Source organism: Leucopleurus acutus, assembly GCF_964270905.1.
Source record: "Leucopleurus acutus genome assembly, chromosome: 7".
In the NCBI taxonomy this organism is placed as follows: domain Eukaryota; kingdom Metazoa; phylum Chordata; class Mammalia; order Artiodactyla; family Delphinidae; genus Leucopleurus; species Leucopleurus acutus.
The window spans coordinates 104,838,072-104,860,821 of NC_139150.1; the positions used below are offsets into that span (position 1 = coordinate 104,838,072).

At 53.2% G+C, this 22,750-nt stretch overlaps 1 protein-coding gene across 2 annotated transcripts in view; it reads left to right on the plus strand.

Moving 5' to 3' along the window:
- Positions 1-22,750, plus strand: part of LOC309964107 (L-gulonolactone oxidase) — a 28,945-nt gene continuing 6,195 nt past the window's right edge. Inside the window, exons 1-8 of one of the 2 annotated variants that reach the window (XM_082842783.1) lie at positions 1-302; positions 1,048-1,149; positions 3,804-3,932; positions 5,211-5,305; positions 9,180-9,270; positions 12,601-12,786; positions 20,101-20,208; positions 21,045-21,121. In XM_082842783.1, the coding sequence (XP_082698909.1) occupies positions 300-302; positions 1,048-1,149; positions 3,804-3,932; positions 5,211-5,305; positions 9,180-9,270; positions 12,601-12,786; positions 20,101-20,208; positions 21,045-21,121 (791 nt within the window). In that variant the 5' untranslated portion in view covers positions 1-299. The remainder of the gene's footprint in view (positions 303-1,047; positions 1,150-3,803; positions 3,933-5,210; positions 5,306-9,179; positions 9,271-12,600; positions 12,787-20,100; positions 20,209-21,044; positions 21,122-22,750) is intronic. The other variant, XM_082842784.1, reaches the window with a different exon arrangement.

Below are 22,750 nucleotides of genomic sequence, written 5' to 3' on the forward strand. Positions count from 1 at the left end.
CGCCTTGTAAATGCTGCCTGCCCACCCTGCGGCCTGAGAGGAGCCCCGGGGCAGGGGGCAGGCCAAACTGCTGTTTGTCTGGGCGGAGCCTGTCGTCACACTGTTTATCCACCTCTGCCGGGGCCCCAAGCCCCTCTGTGTGCTGCAGCTGCAGAGTCGGCCCTGAGCTCCTGCGGTCACCGTCACCGCACTGCTGGTTCCAGCCCCCCGCTCCGCCTGGCCTCCGCACCCCGCTGCCCTGTGCTCTGCTCCACGAGGAGGCCGGAGTCCGCCAAGGCCACTGACCCACCGCTGGAGCCATGGTAGGTCCACGTGGCCAGCCGTTCAGCCCTGCCGGTCCGCATCCAGGCTGGGCCTGTGAACCCGGCTTGGGAGGGCAAAATGAGGGCAGGTGTGGGGCTACTGGGAGGCCACGGGGAAGCTCTTGAATGGACTCGTGGCGCTGGGGAGCCACTGGGGTGCTGGGGAAGGGATGGAAGAGGAAGGCCAGGGCTGGACTCCTGTGTCTTTCCTTGGTTGCTCTGTGAGCTCGGGGAGGTTACTCTACCTCTCTGGGCCTCAGTTTCTGCTCCTGAAAATGAGAGTAATATTACCTATTTCGTGGCTTTATTGTAAGGCCTAAATAAGGTGTGACATGCGGAGCGATATGACATGTGGAGGACCCCGGAACAGTGCCCAGCACACAGCGGGGATCCCACAAACGGGAGCCTTTTCCCCAAGGCTCTCTGCTGTGGCCTCCAGGCCAGGAAAGGCTGCTGTGCTGTCTCCCAGGGCTGCACCCCTGATCTCACGTAGCCCCCTTCTCTGAAGGAGCGGCCGAGTTTTCTGCGTGATCTGCTGCGCTGACCATGGGGGTCAAGGGAGATCGTAGCAGGAAGCCCGCACGTGGCTGCACGGCTTTAGAGCTTCCACTGTGTGTTTGAGCTTCCCAGTGGCTCAGCGCCGTGGCCCCAACCTCCCATCTCTACAATGTTGGGACAGTGGGATGGGGGTCAGGGCAGCCCTAGACCACTTACTGGTGGTGACCCGGGTTTTGTCCTATCACAGGTCCATGGGTACAAAGGAGTCAAATTCCAAAACTGGGCGAGGACCTATGGCTGTTACCCGGAGATGTACTACCAGCCCACGTCCGTGGAGGAGATCAGAGAGGTGAGTGTCCATCTCAGCACGGCGCGCAGTGGTCCAGCCGCTGGACCTCCAGCTCCATCTGGGCCCTGCGGACCAGGCCAGCCCCAGAGAGGAGGTGGGCTTCCCAGCTAAGACCCTCATCCCCAACCCAGAACTGCCGGTGGGGTGACAGCTCCACGGGGTCGGTGGCAGCTGAACGCTGCTGCTGCGTGACCACTTGTGCTGTCTGCCAACGACTGCCAGATTTTTATTTCCGGCTCAGGTCTCTTCTCTGAACTTCAGATTCGTTTTGACTTCTTTCATCAAAGACATCACAAACTTACATGCCCCAAATGATGTCTTTGATGTTTGCTTTCAACCTGTCCTAGTGTAGTCTTCCCTGACTCTATACCAACCACGGGATTGCTCAGACTAGAAGCCAGGAAGTAGGTCACTGTCCCTTATCGGACCTCAGCAAGTCCTGCCTCAGAAGTTTCTAGAACCCACCTCCCTCTCTCCGGCACTGTTGTCACTAAGCCCAGGCCACCATCCCTTCCTCACATGCCGTGGCCTGTGATGGCCTCACCCCTGATCTCCCAGCTTCAGTTCTTACCTCCCTCAAATGCACTTTCCACAATCAGCAAAAGTAATTTTCTTAAAATCTAAGTTGAGTTGGGCTACGTCCTTGCTCTTCAGAGGCTTTCATTGTTTGTGGAATAAAACCCCAACTCCTGACCCCAAGGCCATGCGTCCTCTGGGCCTGTCTCTCCGGCCTCCCTAAGGTCCCTCTCTCCCGGGCTCGCTACCTCCGTACCTTAGTACTTACTGTTCCCACTGCCTGGGATGCCTGTCCCATCCCTTTTAATGAGACTGACTCCTTTTCATCCTTTAGGTCTCAAAGTAAATCACCTCCTCAGAGGCTTCCCAGACCATCTTATCTGAGTATTTCCCCATCTTCTGTATCTCAGCTCCTTGCTTATTTCTTTCATTGCATGTTCAAAACCTGCGGTGATTTCATTGACATGAACATTTGCATGCTTTTGTCTCTCTCCCTCGTAAGGATTTAAGACCATGCTTGTCTTCTTTTCCATTTTATCCTCAGCACCCAGCCCTGTGACCTGTACACAGGAAGCACTTACTGAATATTTGTTGAATGAGTGAATGAATGAATGAATGAATGGACATGACCCGACTTCTGCCCTTAAAAGACTTGCCCCTAAGACAGGCTGCATGTGACTAACCCCCAGAGGATGCAGACGTTTCACTAGCACCAGCAGAGAACAGAGAAGGGAGAAATTCATGCTGTGTGTGTGTGCATGGGTGTGAGTCTGTGCACAGGTGTGTGTGAGGGCACTTGGAGGAGAGTGGTGGGAACGGCACTGTCACCACTAAGTGATCAGCACCACTGCTTCATATCTGTGGTCTCATCCATCCCCACAACCCCCTGTGAGGTAGTGATTATTACCCCCATTTTCCAGATGAGCAAACTGAGGCTCAGAGAGGCTTTGTAATTTTCCCATATTAGTAAGTGTCAGAGCCAGGATCCAAACCAGGATTCAAAACCCCCAACCTCTCATGCATGAGAATGAAGGAAGGTGGTCACTGAGCCGGGCCCTGGAGGATGCATAGGAGCTCCACAGGGAGCTGGGCAAGGGCAGTGTGAGGTGAAGGAAGGTGAGGAGGACACCTGGAGAGTCGTCAGACATGGCTGCCGGAGGGTGCGTGGGGGAAGGGGAGGGCAGAAGAGGAAGGCTGGGAGGCAAAGTGGCTTTGAACAGATCTGAGGGCCTTGAATGCCGAGGCAATATGCCTCATTCTGAGCTGAGGGGAGAGGGTGGAGGGGTGCTGATGTCCTGCGTGTGAAGGCTGTTTCTAGCCGTGCTAGCCTGCACGACTGTGAATTACAAATAGGAGGAGGCTACTGCAGGCCCGTGTTTCCCTGGAGAGCTGTTAGGGTTGGGGGGGTGGGGGCGGGGGGGGAAATAAAAATAGTTGTGTGGTCAGGGGAGTGTGAGGGAGATGGTGTTAAACAGATGTCTTCATTGTATCGACATTCAGTAGAACCTGCAGCCTTAAACGTGCTTCGCGCGTGGGGGTGGGCGTGGAAGACAAGTGCTATGGAGCAGTTCCCAATCTTCCTTGACCCCGGAACCCCTCGAGGTATAAATCCTGAGACTGGTGTTCCACGCCCAGACACAAGGGTGAAAGAGTATGGATTCCTTTGAGTGACACCATGCATTCATTTCTTTATTCATTCAAGATCACTAGAGACGGCCTATTCCCGTCAGGCCCAGGGTAGACACGGGGGGCTACGGTGTCAATTTAAGCCACTGCCCCTGCCCCCGGGAGCCTTCATCCACCCTGGGAGGCAGCTGAGGCCCATGTGGGCCAACACGAGGAGACGGGCCTTCTTCTGAAGGTGCTGGGTGCCTTTGAAGGGTTTTGCCCAGGAGAAGAATGTGATCAGGTTTGCCAGCTGCCTCGGGGAGCACGCCCAGGAGCCCCACTTTGGGGTGCTTCCTTGGTTCTCCCTCCCACTCGCTCGCCGGCCCGTCTCTCTGGCTCTTTCCCGGAGTGGCCTGCACAGCGGCCTCCAGCCAGGCAGGGCCTTGGGGGGCTGGGGGCGCAGAGCCTGGGTGGCCCCGCGGCCTCACAGGGAAAGGCCTGGGCCGGGGCTGACGCAGGCGTTGCCTCAGCAGGTGCTGGCCCTGGCCAGGCAGCAGAACAAGCGGGTGAAGGTGGTGGGCGGTGGCCACTCACCTTCAGACATCGCCTGCACCGACGGCTTCATGATCCACATGGGCAAGATGAACCGCGTCCTCAAGGTACCAGGAGCCCTGGGGTCCCCACCTCTGCTGGGCCCCATGCCGGGCAGCCGTGGTCTCCGTCTCAGAGTCCAGGTGGAGACTCCTTAGCCTTTTCCCTTGGGCCTTATCCCCTCCCCACCTCTGAGTCCCAAGGTGACCCCCCAGTTCCTGGTCCCCAGTGATCGCCCCTCCCCGGGGTCCTGCCTGGGCTTGCTCAGGCCTCTCGTCTGGTCTATGCGCCCCCTTGTGGCCACGGAGAGGATGTCCTTCCTCCCCTCCAGCCAGAGCCTCCTCTCCACTTCTCTAGAACAAGAATGGCAAGTCAGGCCCCCAGAGGTGGACTCACAATGACAAATCCAGAAGGCTTTGCACTTAACTTGTTTTACGTATGGGGAAACTGAAGATCAGAGAGGGAGAGTGATTTGCCTAAGGTCACACAGCTTGATCAGCAGCTGAGCGGGCCGCAAACTCAGGGGTCTGACATCAGCCCTGTGCTGGGATACTGTCCATGCAATTCAGCCATGAATTCAGGCCCCACCACCACCACCTCAGATGTCTGCCTGGGAGTGAGAGTACTGGCAGGCGTGCCGCCTGTTAGGAGGGCTCCTGTTCTCACCTGACCTGACGGGGCCAGCTCCCCTGAGCTGTAATTTTTGCCAGGTACCCTCCCCTCCAGCCGTGCTAGCAGAGGCTCTGGGTTTCTCTCTACTATTTATTTCCTGATTTGCTCAGGCTGACGGTCACCACGCCGTAGAAAATGTTCCAGTCAAGACATCAGTCACGGCAGAAATTAACTCTGATCGCTAATTAGTGAGGACTGCGCTCCAGTAATTGATTTTGCCAGGCTCTGAGCTCGGGGTCAGTGGAGCGTGTGTTTTGGAGTCACACAGATGGGATTCTCACCTCCGTTCCGCCACCGATGTTTGTGTGACCTTGGGCAAGTGACTTCAAGTCCCTGAACTTGAGTCTCCTCGCTGTGAAATGGAGGGAGACTTCTCCTCCCCCAGCCCCCGGGGCAGCCATGGTTGGGGGCGGTGGGTCTCAGGACACAGCACAGTTCTCCCAGTCCCGCAGTGACTTGGGCAAATCCCTTCTCTTCCCTGCTTCTTATTTCTTTCCCCTGTGAAAAGAAGGGTTACGCAGAGTAGTCCCAAAGCCCCAGCAGTCTAGGGCTCTGTCTGCACCCCTTTGGCTGCCTGCAGCGGGAGACACGCTTGTACTCACAGCCCTACGGGACTGCAGGACAAGGACTGAGCGACGGCCTAGCTCATCCCAATCTCTGCTGGTCTCTTGCAGGTGGACATGGAGAAGAAGCAGGTGACTGTGGAGGCCGGCATCCTCCTGGCTGACCTGCACCCACAGCTGGACAAGCACGGCCTGGCCTTGTCCAAGTAAGAGCCACCTCCCTGATTCCCAGGTGGGCCAGTGATGGCCCCTGATCCCTGCCCTGGCCTTGGCTGGACACTTAAGCATCTGTCAGGAGCCAGAGAGAAGCACTTCTTAGGATGCACCTGTTTCTCTGGACCCCTGTTCCTCCCCCACAGAGTACCCATCTCCCCATCCCCTGTGTTCAGGGGCTATTGTGTGAGAGTAGAAAGAAACAGGCTAGCATTTTAAAAAGTCTAGTACAGGGATGGGAAAACCATGCATTAAGCCTTTCTTAAAACTTGCAATAAAACTATATTGAACCCAAACCGAAAGATATACAAAGTAAGCACTCAGAGAAGCAGAAGAGTATATGCTGATTGAGACACAGGGCTTCCTGGTTTACCTATATGTGACTTCACTTGTTTTTCCTTCCAAACATGGTATCAGTGAATGCTCAAGTTTAATATCAGGAGGTTTCCACTGAAATAGGAAATGAATTTGGCTGAATGCAGCCAAAGGAGTGAATGTCTAACTGTGGGGCTTCAACCACTAGAAACAAGTGACAGAATTATTTTGGATATTGGGGTAGCAATCTCTTCACAGCTGGAAATTGCCACCATAGAAGCCTGTGGTTGGTCTTCAAGTGTGGGTGGTCCATTCACCTAGCTTTCTCATTGCAGGTCCTGAGGCATCACTATACTTTTTCACTCTGAAAACCATTCTGTTTCTGCCTCTCCAAGGGTCATGGCAACTCAAACATTTATGGAGTGTCTACCATGTGCAGGCTTTGTTCAGGCCCAGAAGAGGCCAGGATGAATAAAACCCAGACCCACTCACAAGGAGCTCCCTGCAAGGGGGGGAGAGAAACCCACGAAGTGACAAGCGTGACACAAAGCAAGAGGCTCAATGCCAGAGAAGTGTTCAGGGCACCGTGGTGTTCTTGGGGGCCCGTGTTCAGCCTTGGCAGGCAGGGGAATGTGTGAATGGATGGGAATCAGGGCAGTCTTCCTGCAGGAGGGGCCCCTTGGTTGAGCCCTAAAGGATGACCTGATGTGAACCAGAAAAATGAGAGGAGAGAAGGGATTCAGGCAGAGAGAGCAGCGTGAGTGAAAGCCCAGTAGAGGGAAGGTGTGGGAGTGTGCAGGGGTCTGTACGCAGCTAGCGGACACATCTCCGGGACCAGCAGGAGATACGTTCTGTTAATCACAGGCTTTAGCTTCTGGGCCCTGGAGCATGTCTGTGCCCTGTTCATGATATATCTCTGTCCTCCCTGGGGACCCAGTCCTCCTCAAGTACCTGCCTGCACAGGGCTCATCTGCCTCTCAAAGGGAGTTTGGATGTCCTGTCCTGTGTATCCCAGGGGCCACCTAGGTCTGTAGCTCCAAGGATGCTGTGGGGACCTCGGGATTGGCTGGGGGCTTGGGGGGAAGCACAGAGCTGTGTCAGGCCGCATGCCGGTGGCTTGATGCCCTCTCTCATCATATCATCATCCCTGGGAGGAAGGCCCCATTTAAGGATGCAGAAAGCAGGGTCTTGAGGCAAAGGTGCTTCTCAAAGTCACGCAGCTGGAAAGCTCTGGAGCTTCCACTGTGTGGTGAGCCAGAGGGAGCAGGACACAGGCGCTGTTCCTAAGAGGGAGGACAGCAGCTTGGTGAAGACCCCAGCTCCAGAAGCAGGCCTGGGCGCAATCCTGCTTCTACCTCGTACCAGCTGTCACTCAAGTTCCTTGACCCTTCTGGGCCTCAGAGTTCTCATCTAGAAAATGGGGCTGTGAAATAGGGGTGCTCAGAGGCCTGCGTGAGTCAAAGGTGCCCCGCATAGTAATTACCAAGTAAGTGTCGGTTCCCCCTTCATTTTCCTGGCTCTGTCTCGCTCCACAGACTCTGGAAGTGACCTTTCCCCTTGTTCTCTCCACCCCTCGGGGGACTAAAGTCTAATCCTTCCTTCCTAGGTCTTCCTCCCTGAGGGCCTCACGTTTATCCAGCTTACTTCTTTTACTTATTTATTTATTTTTATTGAAGCATAGTTGATTTACAGTGATGTGTTAGTTTCAGGTATACAGGAAAGTGATTCAGTTTCATATATGTGTGTGCGTGTATTCTTTTTCAGATTCTTTTCCATTATAGGTTATTCCACGATATTGAATATAGTTCCCTGTGCTATACAGTAGGCCCTTGTTGGTTATCTATATTATATATAGTAGTGTGTATCTGTTAATCCCAAACTCCTAATTTATCCCTCTCTTTCCCCTTTGGTAACCGTAAGTTTGTTTTCTATGTCTGTGAGTCCACTTGTGGTCTGTAAATAAGTTCATCTGTGTTGTATTTTAGATTCCACATGTAAGTGATAGCATATAGTATTAGTCTTTCTCTGTCTGACTTACTTCACTTCGTATGATAATCTTGAGGTCCATCCATGTTGTTGCAAATGGCATTATTTCATTCTTTTTTATGGCTGAGTAATATTCCATTGTATATACGTACCACATCCTTATCCATTTATCTGTCAATGGACACTTAGATCAGCTCTTTCTTTTAACGTGGTCCCAAGCCCATTTCCGTGTTGCTCGTTAGTCTCTGTGAGCTTCATGGACAAGGGTAGACTTACTGCAGGTTGGTGAACCATCCCCTCCCCTGTCATGGGCACGTGGTCGTCCTCAGTTCTTCACTATCGTTCATGACGCTGTGATGAACGTCTTCGCGCATCTGCCTGTCCACACGCTGGGGCATTCCCTGCGACAGGATTTCTGTGGTCTTCTTTTAACATTCTGGTATTTTCACAAGGGGTGATATCACCAAGTCACCCAACTAATGTGGACAAAAAGGTAAGAGTGACACAAGGGTGAGGGCAGAGGAAGGAAGAGGCTTTGGTTCCTTTCCTCCTCTTCCTGTTTCACCAGGGCCGCCCCAGGTCCCATTGCAGGAGGGTACGAGGCTAGATTTTCTCATCCTTGTCAATCTGCCTCTTTGGAAGCCAGGGCCCTCCTGCCTCTGGGGCCCTGGGTCTGCGCTGAGGGCCAGGTTGGGTCCGATCCCTGCCCTGCCGGCCAGGCCCATTTCTCAAGTGTGAACCAAGGCAGCTGGGCTATCGTGAAGCTGTCGTGCAGCGTGCAAGGCTCCAATCTCCTTGGCTCCCAGTGGGCCTTCTGTAAACACTGGTTCCTTTCTCCTTTCAGACGGGGCTGGGGTGTCTCAGAGAAAGCTCCTGAGAAGTAAGATTTCTGAGAAACTCCTGACCCACTGTCTTTCCTGGACCCTGAGATCTGAGCACATCTTGCTAATTCCTGTCCTCAGAGCCCACGCCGGTGGAGGCGTCTTATTCCCCTTTGGGAATCTGGTCCTCGTGCACACAGCACCCTCTTATTATCTGTTCCAGGGCCTGGAACACCAGGCTGAGGGGTGCGGGCTTGATCCTGGAGGCCCCGGGGGACCCTGGAGGTTTCTGAGCAGGGGGTGACGTGGTCTCCTTCTCCTGCGTCCTCCTACCATCCTGGGATGGCTGTGTGTGCAGTTCTGACATGGGGACTCTACAGGCCTCAATAGGCTGGGTCTGGAGAAGTCTTAGTAGGAGCGTTTGGCCTGTGGTTGGTGGAGAAGATATTGCTGGCAGATGGAGGTCGGAGGAAAGGGATGTTCTAGGCTGCAGAAAGCCCGAGGCAGGCAGGCAGGCCTCCCCTCGGAGCTGAGCCGTATCCCCACTAGCTCATCTGACGGGCCACGCGGCTCACAGACAAGGGCTGGCTTGAGTCAGACGATCTAAGATGTGGTAAGTTGGGGACGAGATTCCCAGGCAGGAGATGGGTCAACTATTCTGCTCTGAGGGACCTCACACCGAAACCCTAGGGGGCATTGTCACAGGAAGCCTAACTGGTCCCTTCCTCCCTCCCCCTCCCTCCAGCCTGGGAGCCGTGTCAGACGTGACTGCAGCTGGCGTCATCGGGTCCGGAACACACAACACGGGGATCAAGCACGGCATCCTAGCCACCCAGGTGAGTCTATCTGCTTCGCCACTGACTGCCAGGGAGAGGGGAGGTTGGGACGGAGCCCCTTTCACCCTTTGCACCGTGGCTGCTGGACAAGCAGGTACTCCAGGGCAGTGTCGGCACAGCTCCACGAGGGCCTCAAACCCACCTGGTCTCACCTCTGACGGAGACTTGGCAGGGGTCCTTCAGAAACATCGTCTCCCTTAACCCTCATCCGTTCCCAGCAGACATAAGTGACGAAGGCGCCCTCGTGCATGTTGACGCAGCCCTGCCTCTCAGGAGCCTCCTGGCCACCCTGGGGAAAAGGGCAAGCAGAGCAAAGGGTTCCATCCCCATTGAAAGGTCTTAGGCAGGAGCCAGGCAAAGCGAGGGGACTTTCCAGATTAGCAAGTCGGGGAGGAGCCAGGAAGGAGCCCAGCGCAGGCGGGCCTGGGATCCGCACCTGACCTTCACCAAAAAGCATTTCTTAAACTTCACGAGAGCCCAGTTTGGGGCATAAGTTTGGGGCTCAGACCTGCGCCCCAGACCTAAGCCTGATGTGTGCTGTGTGCGGCACATAGGCAGATTTTTAACTCCTCTGGACATCCCTGTTTCCAGCTGTCGCCTGGGGAGAATACTCCTCAACCCAGGGAGGGTGTTCAATGAGACAGCATATGTCAATGCCAGGGGGCTGGATGACAGTTCATGACGCCTGCGTCAGGAGCCACCCCTTTGGGGGGCAAACTCCTTTAACTTTCAGTTTTAGGAGGAGCTTCTAACAGGCCAGGCTATGGCTCCGCGAAGCAGGCTGCTGGGGGTACCCGTGGAGGCTGGCTGCTCACCCTCGGGGGAGAGAGAGAGACCCTCATGCTGGCCGTAACTCACCGCGTGCCTCCCTGCCGAAGTCCACCTACACTCTGAGCCATGTGGCCTCTGGCCATCGGAACATCACTGCTAAGTGCTGGGGTTTGGCTTTTGCCCCTCAGCTCTTTGACTACTGTCTGTGTGACCAGGGAGGAGACAGGTCTCTTCCCCTCTGGCTGCCTCAGTTTGCTCCCCTGGAGAATGGGGCTGATCGCAACAGCAGTGCGTGCAGGTGCTTAGCTGAGTGTACACAGTTCGTGCTCAATACATGTTTATGATGGGTTTGTATGTAGGACAAGGCCCTTTCCAGAGCCCACACTACGCTGTCAAAGAAATTTCAGCATCGTGGCAGCACTGACCGCACTGATGGCTCACGTGTTCCCCAGTCAGCCAGCCAGGAGCACGGCTCCTCTGTTCTAAGGAAGACGGACACCCCGGCAGGTGCTGTCTGACTGTGGCTTCTGGGAGCTGGTCCCACGTGCTCCAGTCCAGAGCTGCATGGGGTGGAAAGAAAATGGCCAACAGCACTTTCCAAGGCTTCACTTTGTTTTCTCACACACCACGAGGGGAAGCCACTTCAGAGTTACTGTTCCTTAAATCCGCACTTTGCTTTCTCATCAACCTTATGCACTCACACTGGTGGCCCTTGTCCTTTTCCTCCCCCCTCTTTCAAGCACAAAAGCCTCAGAGAATCACCAGGCAGGGAGAGGCATCCTGAGGGGATGCCGTGAGCCAGGGAAGGGGAAAGGCCCAGGGCATTCGACCACAAAGCAAAGCAAGGTAGGTTTTGTGGGACCTGATTCCCAGGCACTCAGAGCCCTCCGTAGACTTGTCGTTACCCCCTCAGAGCGGGGTTCACCATCCAGGAGAGCCCAGTGGTAACCGGGGCTGAAGGATAATAAACCACCCCTCCCAAGATTTGGCCACAGTCCTAGTCTACTCTCCAGGGCTGAGGTCAAGCTGGTTGCCTCAGTTTCTACAAAATGATCAGCAGAGTATGGAAAAGAATTCTGAGTGGCCAGAAATCAAAATGCACGTGAGATTTACTGGCCACTTCCCTGAGGAGGCTCAGCTGAGCAGCATGGGCCCCTGCACGCAGGAGACGGGAGGGGACTGGCATATTTGATATCCACTGTATCCCAGGCAGTTAGCTGGGGGCGTCACATACTCTCTCTGAGTTGGTTATTCTCCTCATTTCACAGATGAGGGAACAGAGAGGTTAAGTCACATGCCCAAGGTCACACAGCTGGTGAACCACTGTCCACCTTTATTGTCACTGGACCCTGCTGCAGTGTTTCACTGGCAGCTCTCATGCTCTGCCCTGGATCTCAGACAAAGTCTGATTTTTTTTTTTTTTTTTTTTTTTTGCGGTACACGGGCCTCTCACTGCTGTGGCCTCTCCCGTTGCGGAGCACAGGCTCCGGACGCGCAGGCTCAGTGGCCATGGCTCACGGGCCCAGCCGCTCCGTGGCATGTGGGATCTTCCCGGACCAGGGCACGAACCCGCGTCCCCTGCATCGGCAGGCGGACTCTCAACCACTGCGCCACCAGGGAAGCCCCAAAGTCTGATTTTTATAAAAATCATTCTGACGCCCTCACTCCCACAGAGGGCCACCGTGCCCCATTTCTGCCAATGTCTCCTCTTTCGTCTTGGTTGCTGTTAATTAGAATTAGTTCAGCTGTATCTGTTCTCTCACCCTGAGCACCCAGCCACCAACTGCACACGTCGAAAGCATTTGCATCCAAATGAGTAGGTAGCTGAGTGTGGAAAAGCACTTCCACAGGCAATGAAAGAGGATTCCTCTGGAAATGGGGGCCAAGGGCAAGGATACTGACGATAACCGCCTGTCTTCGACTGCGCAGCCCACTCTTTGCAGAGACCAGAGGTTTCCAGCTGTGTGAGGCCAAGTAGGGGAATCTAGTTCCTGAGGCAAGTGAGAGGTCCCCGAATGAGAAGATGGACTCGAGTCGGTGCCCAGGGGGGCAACAGGCAGAGAGAGCCTGCAGGGGACCCTGGTCCCCGGGCTGCGTGTTGGGACAGCAGGACCGGCTCTCCCCCGGATGCGCACACATTCTCCCTTTGCCTTCACAAGCCCCCTGTACCCAGGGCCTCAGGGCTCTTTGGAGCCTGTGTCATCTTAGACTTCTTCCGGGCAGAGGACAAGCTCGCTGCATCCCGAGTGTGAAGTCCATGGAATGACCAAGGCAGTGGTGGGAGGACAAGCCACTGGGGTCCCGCGGAACCACATCGGCTGAGGCCCGATGCCACCCGGACACAGCCTCCTTCTCCCCTTTTCCCCTTCCTCCCTCCCCAAGACTGAGGCTCCCTCAGGCTGTGACCGGAGACCCAGCTGGGAAAGTTCCCTGTGACCAGATGACGGTGGGCTTCTGGGACTAGGAGACACCTGGCCTCACGTCCAAGGACAAACGGAGAAGTGAGGGCATCACGCAAAGTCTAGGGGTTCTGAAATGTGGCTCTTCTCCCACTGCCAGGTGGTGGCGCTAACCCTCCTGACGGCCGACGGGACCATTCTCTTGTGCTCTGAGTCCAGCAACGCAGAGGTGTTCCAGGCGGCACGGGTGCACCTGGGCAGCCTTGGAATCGTCCTCACCATCACCCTGCAGTGCGTGCCCCAGTTCTACTTGCAGGAGACTTCCTTTCCCTCAACCTTGACAGAGGTACTGTCTCTCCTTCATCACCGCTCAGCCTCAGAAAATAAATGGAGGGCATTAGTAAGTCATGCACCACTGAGAGCCCCCGCGGCTCTGTAGGCCCCCTGCATGGGGCAGTGGGCTGACCTCACCAGACCTTCGTTGGCCCTAGGTTACTGTAGCAGTATCCCTTTGTGAGCAGGTCAGGGGAGCTCAGAGGAACTGGATGATGGGGGGCAGAAAGGATAGCTTCTGATTGATAGCAGTGTTTTTTTGAATGAATGAAAACCCATGTTGGTTAGCTGGCTGGCTGGCTGGCTGGATAAATGGATACATGGATGGATGATGGGTGGATGCATGCATGAATGAATGGATGAATGAATGGATACATGGATGGATGATGGATGGATGGATGCATGAATGAATGGATGGATGAATGGATTATGGATGGATGGATGGATGATGGATGGATGGATGAATGAGATGAATGACTGGATGGATGGATGGGTCGCATGGAGTAGGCCTGAAATGCCTGGCAAGCATGGACCTATCCCTGGTGATCACTAAGCTATAGGACTCAAATCTATGGTTCAAAGTTCCTTGGCATTTGAGTTCCTCCATAATCACCTCACCATTCAATACAGGTAGACCCTCTGTGCAGATGGAGTCGGCAGTGATGCAAGCACTACTGGCCCCACATGGTTATGGTGGGATTGGGGACCACATTGGCCTGGCCTTGAATGCTGGCAGTACCACTTCCACGCTGTGACCCTGAGCCAGCCACTGAACCTTGCTGAGCCTCAGTTTCCTCATCTAAAAGCACAGTAAATCATGTCTACCTTAAAGTATTGAATCTGTGGATTAAATCAGATAACACCTGCAAAGTGTCTAGTTCAATATTAAAACATGTTCCCCACGGTACCTAGTCAGTGACAAATGGAAAATATTGTTACCTAGAATCTGGTCTAAAAATCCTTACCATTGGAATTTCTAATGCATTAAACCTCAAGGCAAAGGATTTAGATCCACAAGGCCCTTTACTCAGAGGCATGGTGTTTGGTGAAACTTTAACCCCAGAAACTTTAATCCCAGTTGGTGGCTGAGAAAGTGATTCTGGGGATGCCTGTAGGGGACGCAGCATTGATCCCTAGAATATCAATGCTGAGCCTGCATGGACCAGTATTGGCAAATGAGCTGCCTGATGCTTTGGCCCAAGAAGGAATTGCTTGGCAGTGACAATGCATGGCTGAGCCAGGGAGCCCCATGCGGGTGGGGCTGGTCCATGTGACTGCCTGGAACCACCCCGGGCTCTGAGCTCTTGGGGGCCACCTCCAGTCTGCCTCCCCAGACCAGCGTTAAGGGGCAGATCTAGGCCTCTTTTTCACTCCAAGCAGGCCCTAGCTTCAAATATAGTCCCATTCTGAGGATGAGGGCTTCAATATATGAATTTGGGGCAGATGCATTTCAGCCCGAAGCAGAGATCAGCAGCCCCCTGGGCGGTTGACCATGGCAGTGGATGAGACCACCCACGGAGAGAGGGTCTGGGGGAGGAGAGAAGGGAGCCTTAGTACTTAGTGTCCGGGACAGAGCAGCCAGGAGTCCAACGCTGTGGGGAATCAGGGATCAACACGAGGGTCTGGTCATCAGGAGGCGTTGCTGACCTCGGTGAGAATGGTCTCTGGAGCAGTGGACAGGTTAAAGCGTGGGTGGGCGTCTCAGGCAAAGAAGGGAGCTGGGCAGAGACCCCCTTCAACCAGAAAGGGGCTCTAACGTGCTTAGTTGTTGAATCTATTTTCCTGCCTCTCACTTAGGTCAGAACTTGTTCATTTCGAAGCTGAATACTTTGACCCAGAGATAAAGAGATTGCTTCTTTTTTGCAAGTAGGACTGGCCCCCGGGTGCATGCGCGCGCGCGCACACACACACACACACACACACACACACAGTTACACAACAATAACACTCAATGAGTATATTGTAAGGGCTCTGGGGAAGCAGGCAGGGCCCCAAGCCTGACTGTGCAGCTCACTCTGTGTGACCTTGACCAAGTCCTTCAAACTTCTGGAGCCCTGGTTTCTCTGTCTTTTAAAAATGGGGTCAGATTAGGTGAACCCCGAGGTCCTTTTCAGCGGGGACGTTCTGTAAACCAGTGCGACACTTCGATACAAGACTGTGCCCGCACCTCGTCACCCAGCCCTGGAGACAGAGGGTCCTCTCTTACGTTATTCTTTCTTTCCCCTGGAGCATCTGGTGACGTTCTCGGCCCTTATCCCCATGGAGGGGCGTGAACCCTGGTGGGAAGGCCCCGTCCTTCCCCTGGGACCCCAGCCCATCCTGCAAGGCCTCCAGGGGCTAGACCCTGCTCTTCCCCCTCTTCCACGAGTCAGCAGATCCCCCGTGGATTCTCCCCCTACCCACTAGCGGCTCCTGCTGCTATGCCTCCCCGCGCCCTACACCCAGCTTAGGTCTCTGTCGGGCCCGGCATCAGCATATGCAGGACGCCCACGGACAGCCTTCCCTGCCCCCAGTCGCCGGCCACAGATAAGGACTGCACAGAGGGTGGGTGGCGTTTACAGCCCTGGCATTTACTGCCGGCAGTATGTACAGTCAATCGGCCCACATTCAGTTCACTTTTGCCCTCTCTCCACTCAGAGCAGCCTTTAAGGGGCCCCTTCAAGGGGCTGGGAATGCTTGGGAAGAAGTGTAAGATGGAGGTGGGATCCAAGACCCAGGCTGCTTCCCTATAGGAGGAAACAGCCCATAGAGGAAGGAAGGAGGACCGATCGGAGAACCGTCACTAGACCAGTTGTTCCTCACTCTTGGGTTGCATGGAGGTTTTCCTTCTAATCCAAAAGGAAAAATAACGGGGCCTCACTTCCAGGAGCACTCAGGTTCCTGAGAACCGATAGGAAGATAGTAGACCTTCCTGGGTTCATACGTTGACACCGGCTCCCAGTTTCTTGCCATTCAGGTGTCTAGGAAGCTGTCCCACCTCCCCTGGGGCTGTAGACCATGCTTCCCCGAGCGTTTGCCTCTAAGTAGCAGCTGCTCCGAGATGCACACAGCCCCCCAGCCTCATGTCCCCTCTAGACGAGGGTGGGCTCCCTGATGGCCAAGCCCTCCAGGTGGGCTGGCCGTGAGCCACAGGAGGGCACTGGAGGAGAGGACCGGAAGCCAGGACAAAGGACTGTGACGATGGCTTCCTGCATGTAAAGGCGGGTTTGAAGATTCAGCTTCTCGGCCACTTTTCCTTCCCTTGTGTGTCTTTCCTTTCCTATTTCCTTCCTCCCATCCAGCATGTGTATCTATCCTGGGGCTTCCAGCCTGAGCTCTGGAAGAGTCCCAGGAAAGCCACCACGAGGGTGCAGTGTAGAGCCTGTGACACCTCTCTGAGTCAGACTGCCCTCTCCACTGACCCGCTGTGACTTGGCACAGTTCCTCCCTCCCGCAGCCCCAGCTTGGATTCCTCACCGATACAGTAGGGATAGGAGCACCACTGTCCCCACGGGGTTGCTGTCAGGACTCAAGGACACACAGCACTTGAGTCCACTGCCCTTTATAGCCTCCGAGAGAGGGACCCTCAGTCCGTCCTCTCTCTGGCTTTATTCGAAGAGAACACTACCTACTGATACCTGCTCTGTGGGTAGATTCTAGACTCTGAACCTAACACTGCACTTTCCAGGCCACACGTGCTGGTTGCCCTGATTTGCTCAGGAGCCTCTTAACATTTGTTTTCCCTCCTCCTTCCTGCTTGGTGGTCAGTTTCTGGAGAGCAGGGATGTTATCTGAGGTCTTTTTACCTCCCCAGGGTCCACAAAATACAGACCTCAACACCAGGTAACTCAAGGTCAGTGGGTCAAGAATTTATTGAAAACCCATCCCTTTCTGGGATTTTCTGCATCTCCTCCCACCCATGCTGTGTGTGGTCCATCGCAGGTGCAATTCCGTGCTTCCCGTGACTGATGTCCTTAACTACATCTCAACACGGTTTCTGAAGTTTGCTCAAAGCCATATGAGGGGAAGAGGGAGTTCGGAATCAGTGCTTCTGGGCAGTGAGGCCAAGAAAAGGGCAGCCTTCATGGCTTTTTGTGACAGTCTCAGCATTTCTGATGCTTTGCAGTCTGATTGGTATGAAATCACAGCCCGTGGGAAGACATGAGGATTTTGGAAATAGCTGTCAGCCTTTTGCCCTTTATGCCATGCAAACCATAATGAGATGTGAGGGGAACTGCTGGCTGCCTGCATCACCCGCTCCCGCTACGCTCTGGGAAGCAGGTTTGGTCCCAGGGACACACCAGCCTTGTCAGCAGCATCCCAATGCCTGCCACTATCTTGGGTGGTCGTTCGCTGATGACTGGGTAACCCCCAGCCATGGGACATGGAGCTCTCAGCTTCTGCTCTTGAGCCTGGTAACCAGGTCCCAAGAACCAACTCAGTAGTGGCACTAATTTGGGGGGAATGAATCCTCTAGAGCCCTTCATGCCAATAACATGCCAAGGAAGACTTCCTCTGGGGCCCAAACCCCTTTGATGGTGCTCCCAGGAACCACAGGTCAGACCGAGGAAATCCATGACCCTAGGGACCCTCCTCCTCCAGATAGGATTGTTTATAGGCCCTGAAGGGAGAGAGTTAAGCTCACAATGGGATGGGCCTTGGGTGGGCTCCAGCCTTCAGCCACCACTCCACGCGAAGTTAGGGAGCACAGAGGGTACAGAGCTGGAGCGTGCGTGGTACATGCCTCCAGGAACTTAGAGTTTAGTGTCAGGGAAAAAGATATGCCTTGTCCCTCTAATTCAGGGAGGAAAAGAAATGACAGAGGTCAGGAGAGAGGCACAAAATGTTATGTGACAGTGGCTCTCATCACTCCATTCGGGGTGGAAATCTGGGCACGCATCTCTCAGTCACCAGAGCTGAGAAAGGGGCACCATTACATTTACTGCTAAGATTCTGGGCAATATAGGATGGCCTTGGATGCTGGTACACGAGGAAATGGGGGATTTTCTGCTCTCTCGTGTCCTAGCCCCATCCTCCATCCAAGCCCCAGACTGTGTTCCCTGCTCTCCCAGGAGAAAATCAGCTCTGCCCGCAGGTGATGGGTCATGGGTCCACCACCCAGTCAGGAAGGAAGTGATAGTAACAGGGTTCTGGAGTTTCTTCCTGAACTTTCCCCAGGTCTATAGCCCAGCAGAAAAGGCTCTCCTCTTCAAATAAGGAATCAGAGGGCCCTCCCGCATTTATTGTGTCCAAGGAGCTATGCTAGCAACTCTAGGGCAAGGGGTTGGGAAACTACGGCCCGCAGAGAAGCGCTGGCTTACTGCCTGCTTTTGTAAATAAAGTTTTATTGGCACACGGCCACGCTCCTTGTTAATGTATCCTCTGTGGCTGCTTTCACACTACCATGGTAGAGTTGTGTAGCTGGAACAGAGACGATAAAGCCTAAAATATTTACTATCTGGACCTTTACAGAAAGAAAATTTGCTGATCTCTGCCCTCGGGGAAAAACTAAATATGAATGAAATCGTCACTGACCTATAGGAGACGCTTGATGAATTTCAGAGACAGATGTATGCTTCAATACCTGTAATATACTTCTGGGATGGATGTGATATAAATAGAATGGAAGGAGAGAGCTTTGGGGCGGGGGGGGGCGGATTTACATGGAGCTTTAAAATTACAATACATCTCAGTTCAGATCCCACACTTTCCAGGTGCTCCACTGTCACTCGTGGCCAGTGGTGAAGGTACCGGACAGTGTCTGTAAAAGGAGGCTTCTTAGTCCTGAACTGTTTGGGCTCGATTCCGTAGGAAATGGAGCGCTGCTGGGGATTTTTGAGCTGTGTTTTGGGATGCTTCCCTGTGACATTGTCTGGAGAGATGAAAAATGGAGCAAATTATGAGGTAGTGCGAGAGGGCCGGTGAGAGCGAAGAAGGCAGCTAAGTCAGCCACCGTCCTTGGCAGCAGGAGCGGATTATAGGGAAGACTGGAGAGACACGTGCGGAGATGCAATAGGGTGACCGGCAGCCTGGGCCTGGCATGGGCCGGGGGAGGTTTAGCATGGCAGCCGGGTCACTGGAAGGCAACCCATTCCTGTATCCCCCAGGCCCCATCAAACATCGGTTAACAAGTTAGGGGGCCTCCCTGAAGTGATGACAAGGATCCAGAATTCTAAAGTTCCCCCACTGCTCCCAGGTGCTCCAAACTGAAGTTTTAGGTGGGCTCATCTCAGCGCTTCATCTTGGCTTCACAGATGTGGAAATCACAAGTTGTGTTTAACGGCTTATAAACTGCTTTCACATCCATCAACTCCCTTGGTCCTCACAACAGTCAAGGAAGGAAGGGAGGGAGGAAGGAAGGAAAACTATTAAGGTCTTGTTTCTACAGATGAAGACACGCTGCCCAGAGGCCTCAGAGGGCTTCCTGAGACTCACAGCTGAGAACTCGGGGGGTGGGGAATAGGGCCGGGGCCCTAAATGTGTGGCAGCATTGCTCACATTCAGAAACAAGACTCTCCACTGGGCACAGGCCACGTGGCAGGCACTCGACTCGGAAGCTTCAGCATAGGTTATTTCATTTCATCTGCACAAGTGCCCACATGTTATTGGTGGGAAAACCAAGGCTAAGGGGATGGGGTTCCTGCAAGGTCGTGCAGCTGCGGAGCCAGCACTTGAATCCAGAACTTACTCCAAGACCACTGCTCCTCCCCTACCTCCCAGCTGCCTGTCAAACCCCAAATCCGTCTCTGCTTTGGCTCAGAACTTGTCCTGTATCAGCTTGATGGATGTCAAGGAGACATGATTGGCTCTGCGACGTTATTTCCACGTGTGCAAATGATGAGCCGTATTCGAGCAAGGCTCTCCTGTCCATTTCATTGAGGGCCCTCGACATGTCAGGCCTTGTGGGGATGAGCGATGATGACAATGACAATGTAATAGCAGCAGCAGCAGCCTGTACCTGTACAGGGCTCGCCAAGCTTGTGACACCGTTTTAAGCACTTTCTAAGCACGAATGCATTTAATCTTCATAACAATCCTGACATAGGTACTGTTATTAATCCTACTTTACAGATAAGGAAACTGAGGCACTTGCGCAAACTTACGTAGATAGTAATTACTCAAGCCAGCACAAATGAGAAGTCATTTTTGTCCTCTAAGTTACTAAAGGAAGTCCACCTGTAAGTGGATATTGTTAACGTCCAGCATCTTATAAGACACATTCTGTGCTATTTGGCAATGTTAGGACAAGTTCAGGTATTTTCTTTTGATGGTGGGCTCTGGCTCCCAGCATCCCCGCCGTCATCCTGTGACCAATACAATCTCTGCTTCTCCCTCCTGCCTCGGACAGGTTCTTGACAACCTGGACAGCCACCTGAAAAAATCCGAATACTTCCGCTTCCTCTGGTTCCCGCACAGCGAGAACGTCAGCGTCATCTACCAGGACCACACCAACAAGGTAGCCGGGGCATCTTCCGCTCCTCACACACAGCCCGCCATTCCCACACGTCCCCACCCCCACCCCCGCCAGCTCCCAGGGCGCCTGACGCCTGTTTTCGTGCTGATGTGTCGTGAGAAGTGAGAGGAAAAGCATGGGTGAGCATCACTGAGCCTGAGGAGAGAAGCACAAAAGGCCAGAGGGTGGAAGGAAGAAGGAAGGTGGGCCCAGCAAGGGTCCATGTGTCTGCGGGGAGGGATGCGTAGGGGTGAGGTCAAGAGACACTCTAGATGTGGGGCAGGGGAACAGGGGACAGAGGTGTGGGCAGGACAGGATAGGCTGAGTCCTAGGAAGCCGGGCTAGACCTCAGAAGCCAGCTAATACATCCCACCTTCCCTCCAGCACCCCCATCTTTCCCACCCCCAACCGTACAGGTGAAGAAACCCTAGGTTTTGTCTGCCCACCGTGACCTTCTCAGCAGAAGAAAACAAAACCATCACTTAGGATGATGTTGATTGAACAAGTCAGGCACAAGCCAGGACACCTACTGTGTGTAAGGGGCTGGCGTAGGGCTCATAAAGGATGATTGCTGGACACCCGGCCCATGGGCTCTGAAGAGGAGGGACAGAGGCACAGTTTTGTCTTGTGCAAAATACAGGAATACCTGAACATATAAAAAAGCATGAAACCGAGGGGATAGGGCATGGGAATCAGCGGTAGGAAGTGAGGCTTTCAGTCATCCTGGCAGGTGGGTCACCCTTCCCCCAGGACACACACACAGCCTCTCCTGGGACACATCTCCCTCTAAGGAGACACTCATCTCTGGCCCCAGACTGACCACAAATTCTGCTTCCCAGCCTCCCTCCTCTTCGGCCAACTGGTTTTGGGACTATGCTGTTGGATTCTATTTACTGGAGTTCCTGCTCTGGATCAGGTAGGAATGCAAGTGTCTCTTTTCCCAGCACCTGCCATATACTGTTGCAGATGTGGTCCATCAGAAGAACAACATCCTACCTAGTTGTGCAAACTGAGTCTGTCTCCTGGGTCCAGAGCAGGGGTTTTCAACCCTGGGGAGCTTTTAAAAAAATACCAGTGCCCAAGCCTCACTCCCCGGCTCACAGGTGTCGTGAAGCTTCGTATTGTCCTGTTTCTTACCTCCTTCCCAGCCTGAAGTCTGTGCTCAGGCTCAGGCCCCATGTCTGCCACCAAACACGTAACTATGAGTGATGGGGAAGGTTTTATGGGGCCTTGAGTGGTGACTCTGTACCCAGCCAAGACATGGAATGGCATCAGATAAAGATTTTTGAAATGTTTCATACATGGAAATAATATAGGCAACACAAAGTTAAAATATAAAGACTAATAGAGTAAGCACCCACATCTTGTTGTTGCTACCGTATTAAGGAGTGAGACAACGCTACTAAAATTGGAGTCCTCTTGGTGGAACTCCCAGATCACAGTATCTCCCCCAAAAGGTAAACCACCCCCTCAAACTTCATGCTTATCATTCTCTTGCTTTTACTGATACTGTAGTTTTCTGAATCCTGAAAGAAAAAATTGGTAATTCAGCTTTGATAGTGATATTTTTCCATGTTGATATGAATAGCTGTGATTATTCATGTTTCACCGTACGCATTTACCACAATGTATGTATCCATGCTCTTGTTGGTGGATATTTGGGTTGTCTCCAGGAATTTTTTTGTCCATTACAAACAACGTTCCTGTGAGCATTCTGGAAATTTGCTTCTGATGTCTTGAGTATATAATCATGAGTGGAATTCCTGGGTCACCAAGTATAAGCATCTTTAGTTTTATAAGATCAAGTTGTTCTCCTAAGTAGTAATACCGAGTTAACTGCCAAGCGCTGTAAGATTCTCTGTCCTCCAAAAGCTGGACAAAATTGGACCTGTCAGGCTTTTAAATTTTTGTGTGCTATGTGTTAAATGGTACCTCATTATGGTTTTTAATTCTTATTTCCCTGATTATTAACAAGGCTGCCCAGCTTTTCAGTTTATTGGTCTTTCAGATTTCTCTTCTGTGAGGTGCCCGTTTACGCACTTTGTTCTTTTAAAAAATTGGCTTGTTTTTTTCTTAGTGTTTTGTACAGTTTTATTTACATGTATCTTGAGCACCAGTCCTTTGCTGGTTATGTGTGTTGCATCACCTTCTCCCTGTTGGTGTCTTATCTTTCACTTTCATGGTGTTTTATGATGTGTAGCTGTATTTAATTTTATCAAATGTAGCCATCTAGTCTTTCATCTTGAGGACTTTGGTGTCTTTTTAAAGATGGTGAGTCCAGCCTAGAGGCCATCGCTCCATCAGATAACGGATCGGGGGTGAGAGTGGAAAATGCCCAGCCAGCTTCTCTCCCCTTCCATCACAGCAGCCTGGCAGCTTTACGTGCTTGTGTCTGTGGAGTCCGGGCCCAGAGAGCATCTAAATAAATTGGGCTGTAAATCACAGTTGGCACATCCCAGCCAGGGCGGATGCTCCGGGGGAGCTCTGTGACCTCTGAGCACAGCCCATGTGGCCCCCCTTTTCATGTCTTCTGGAAACTGCATCC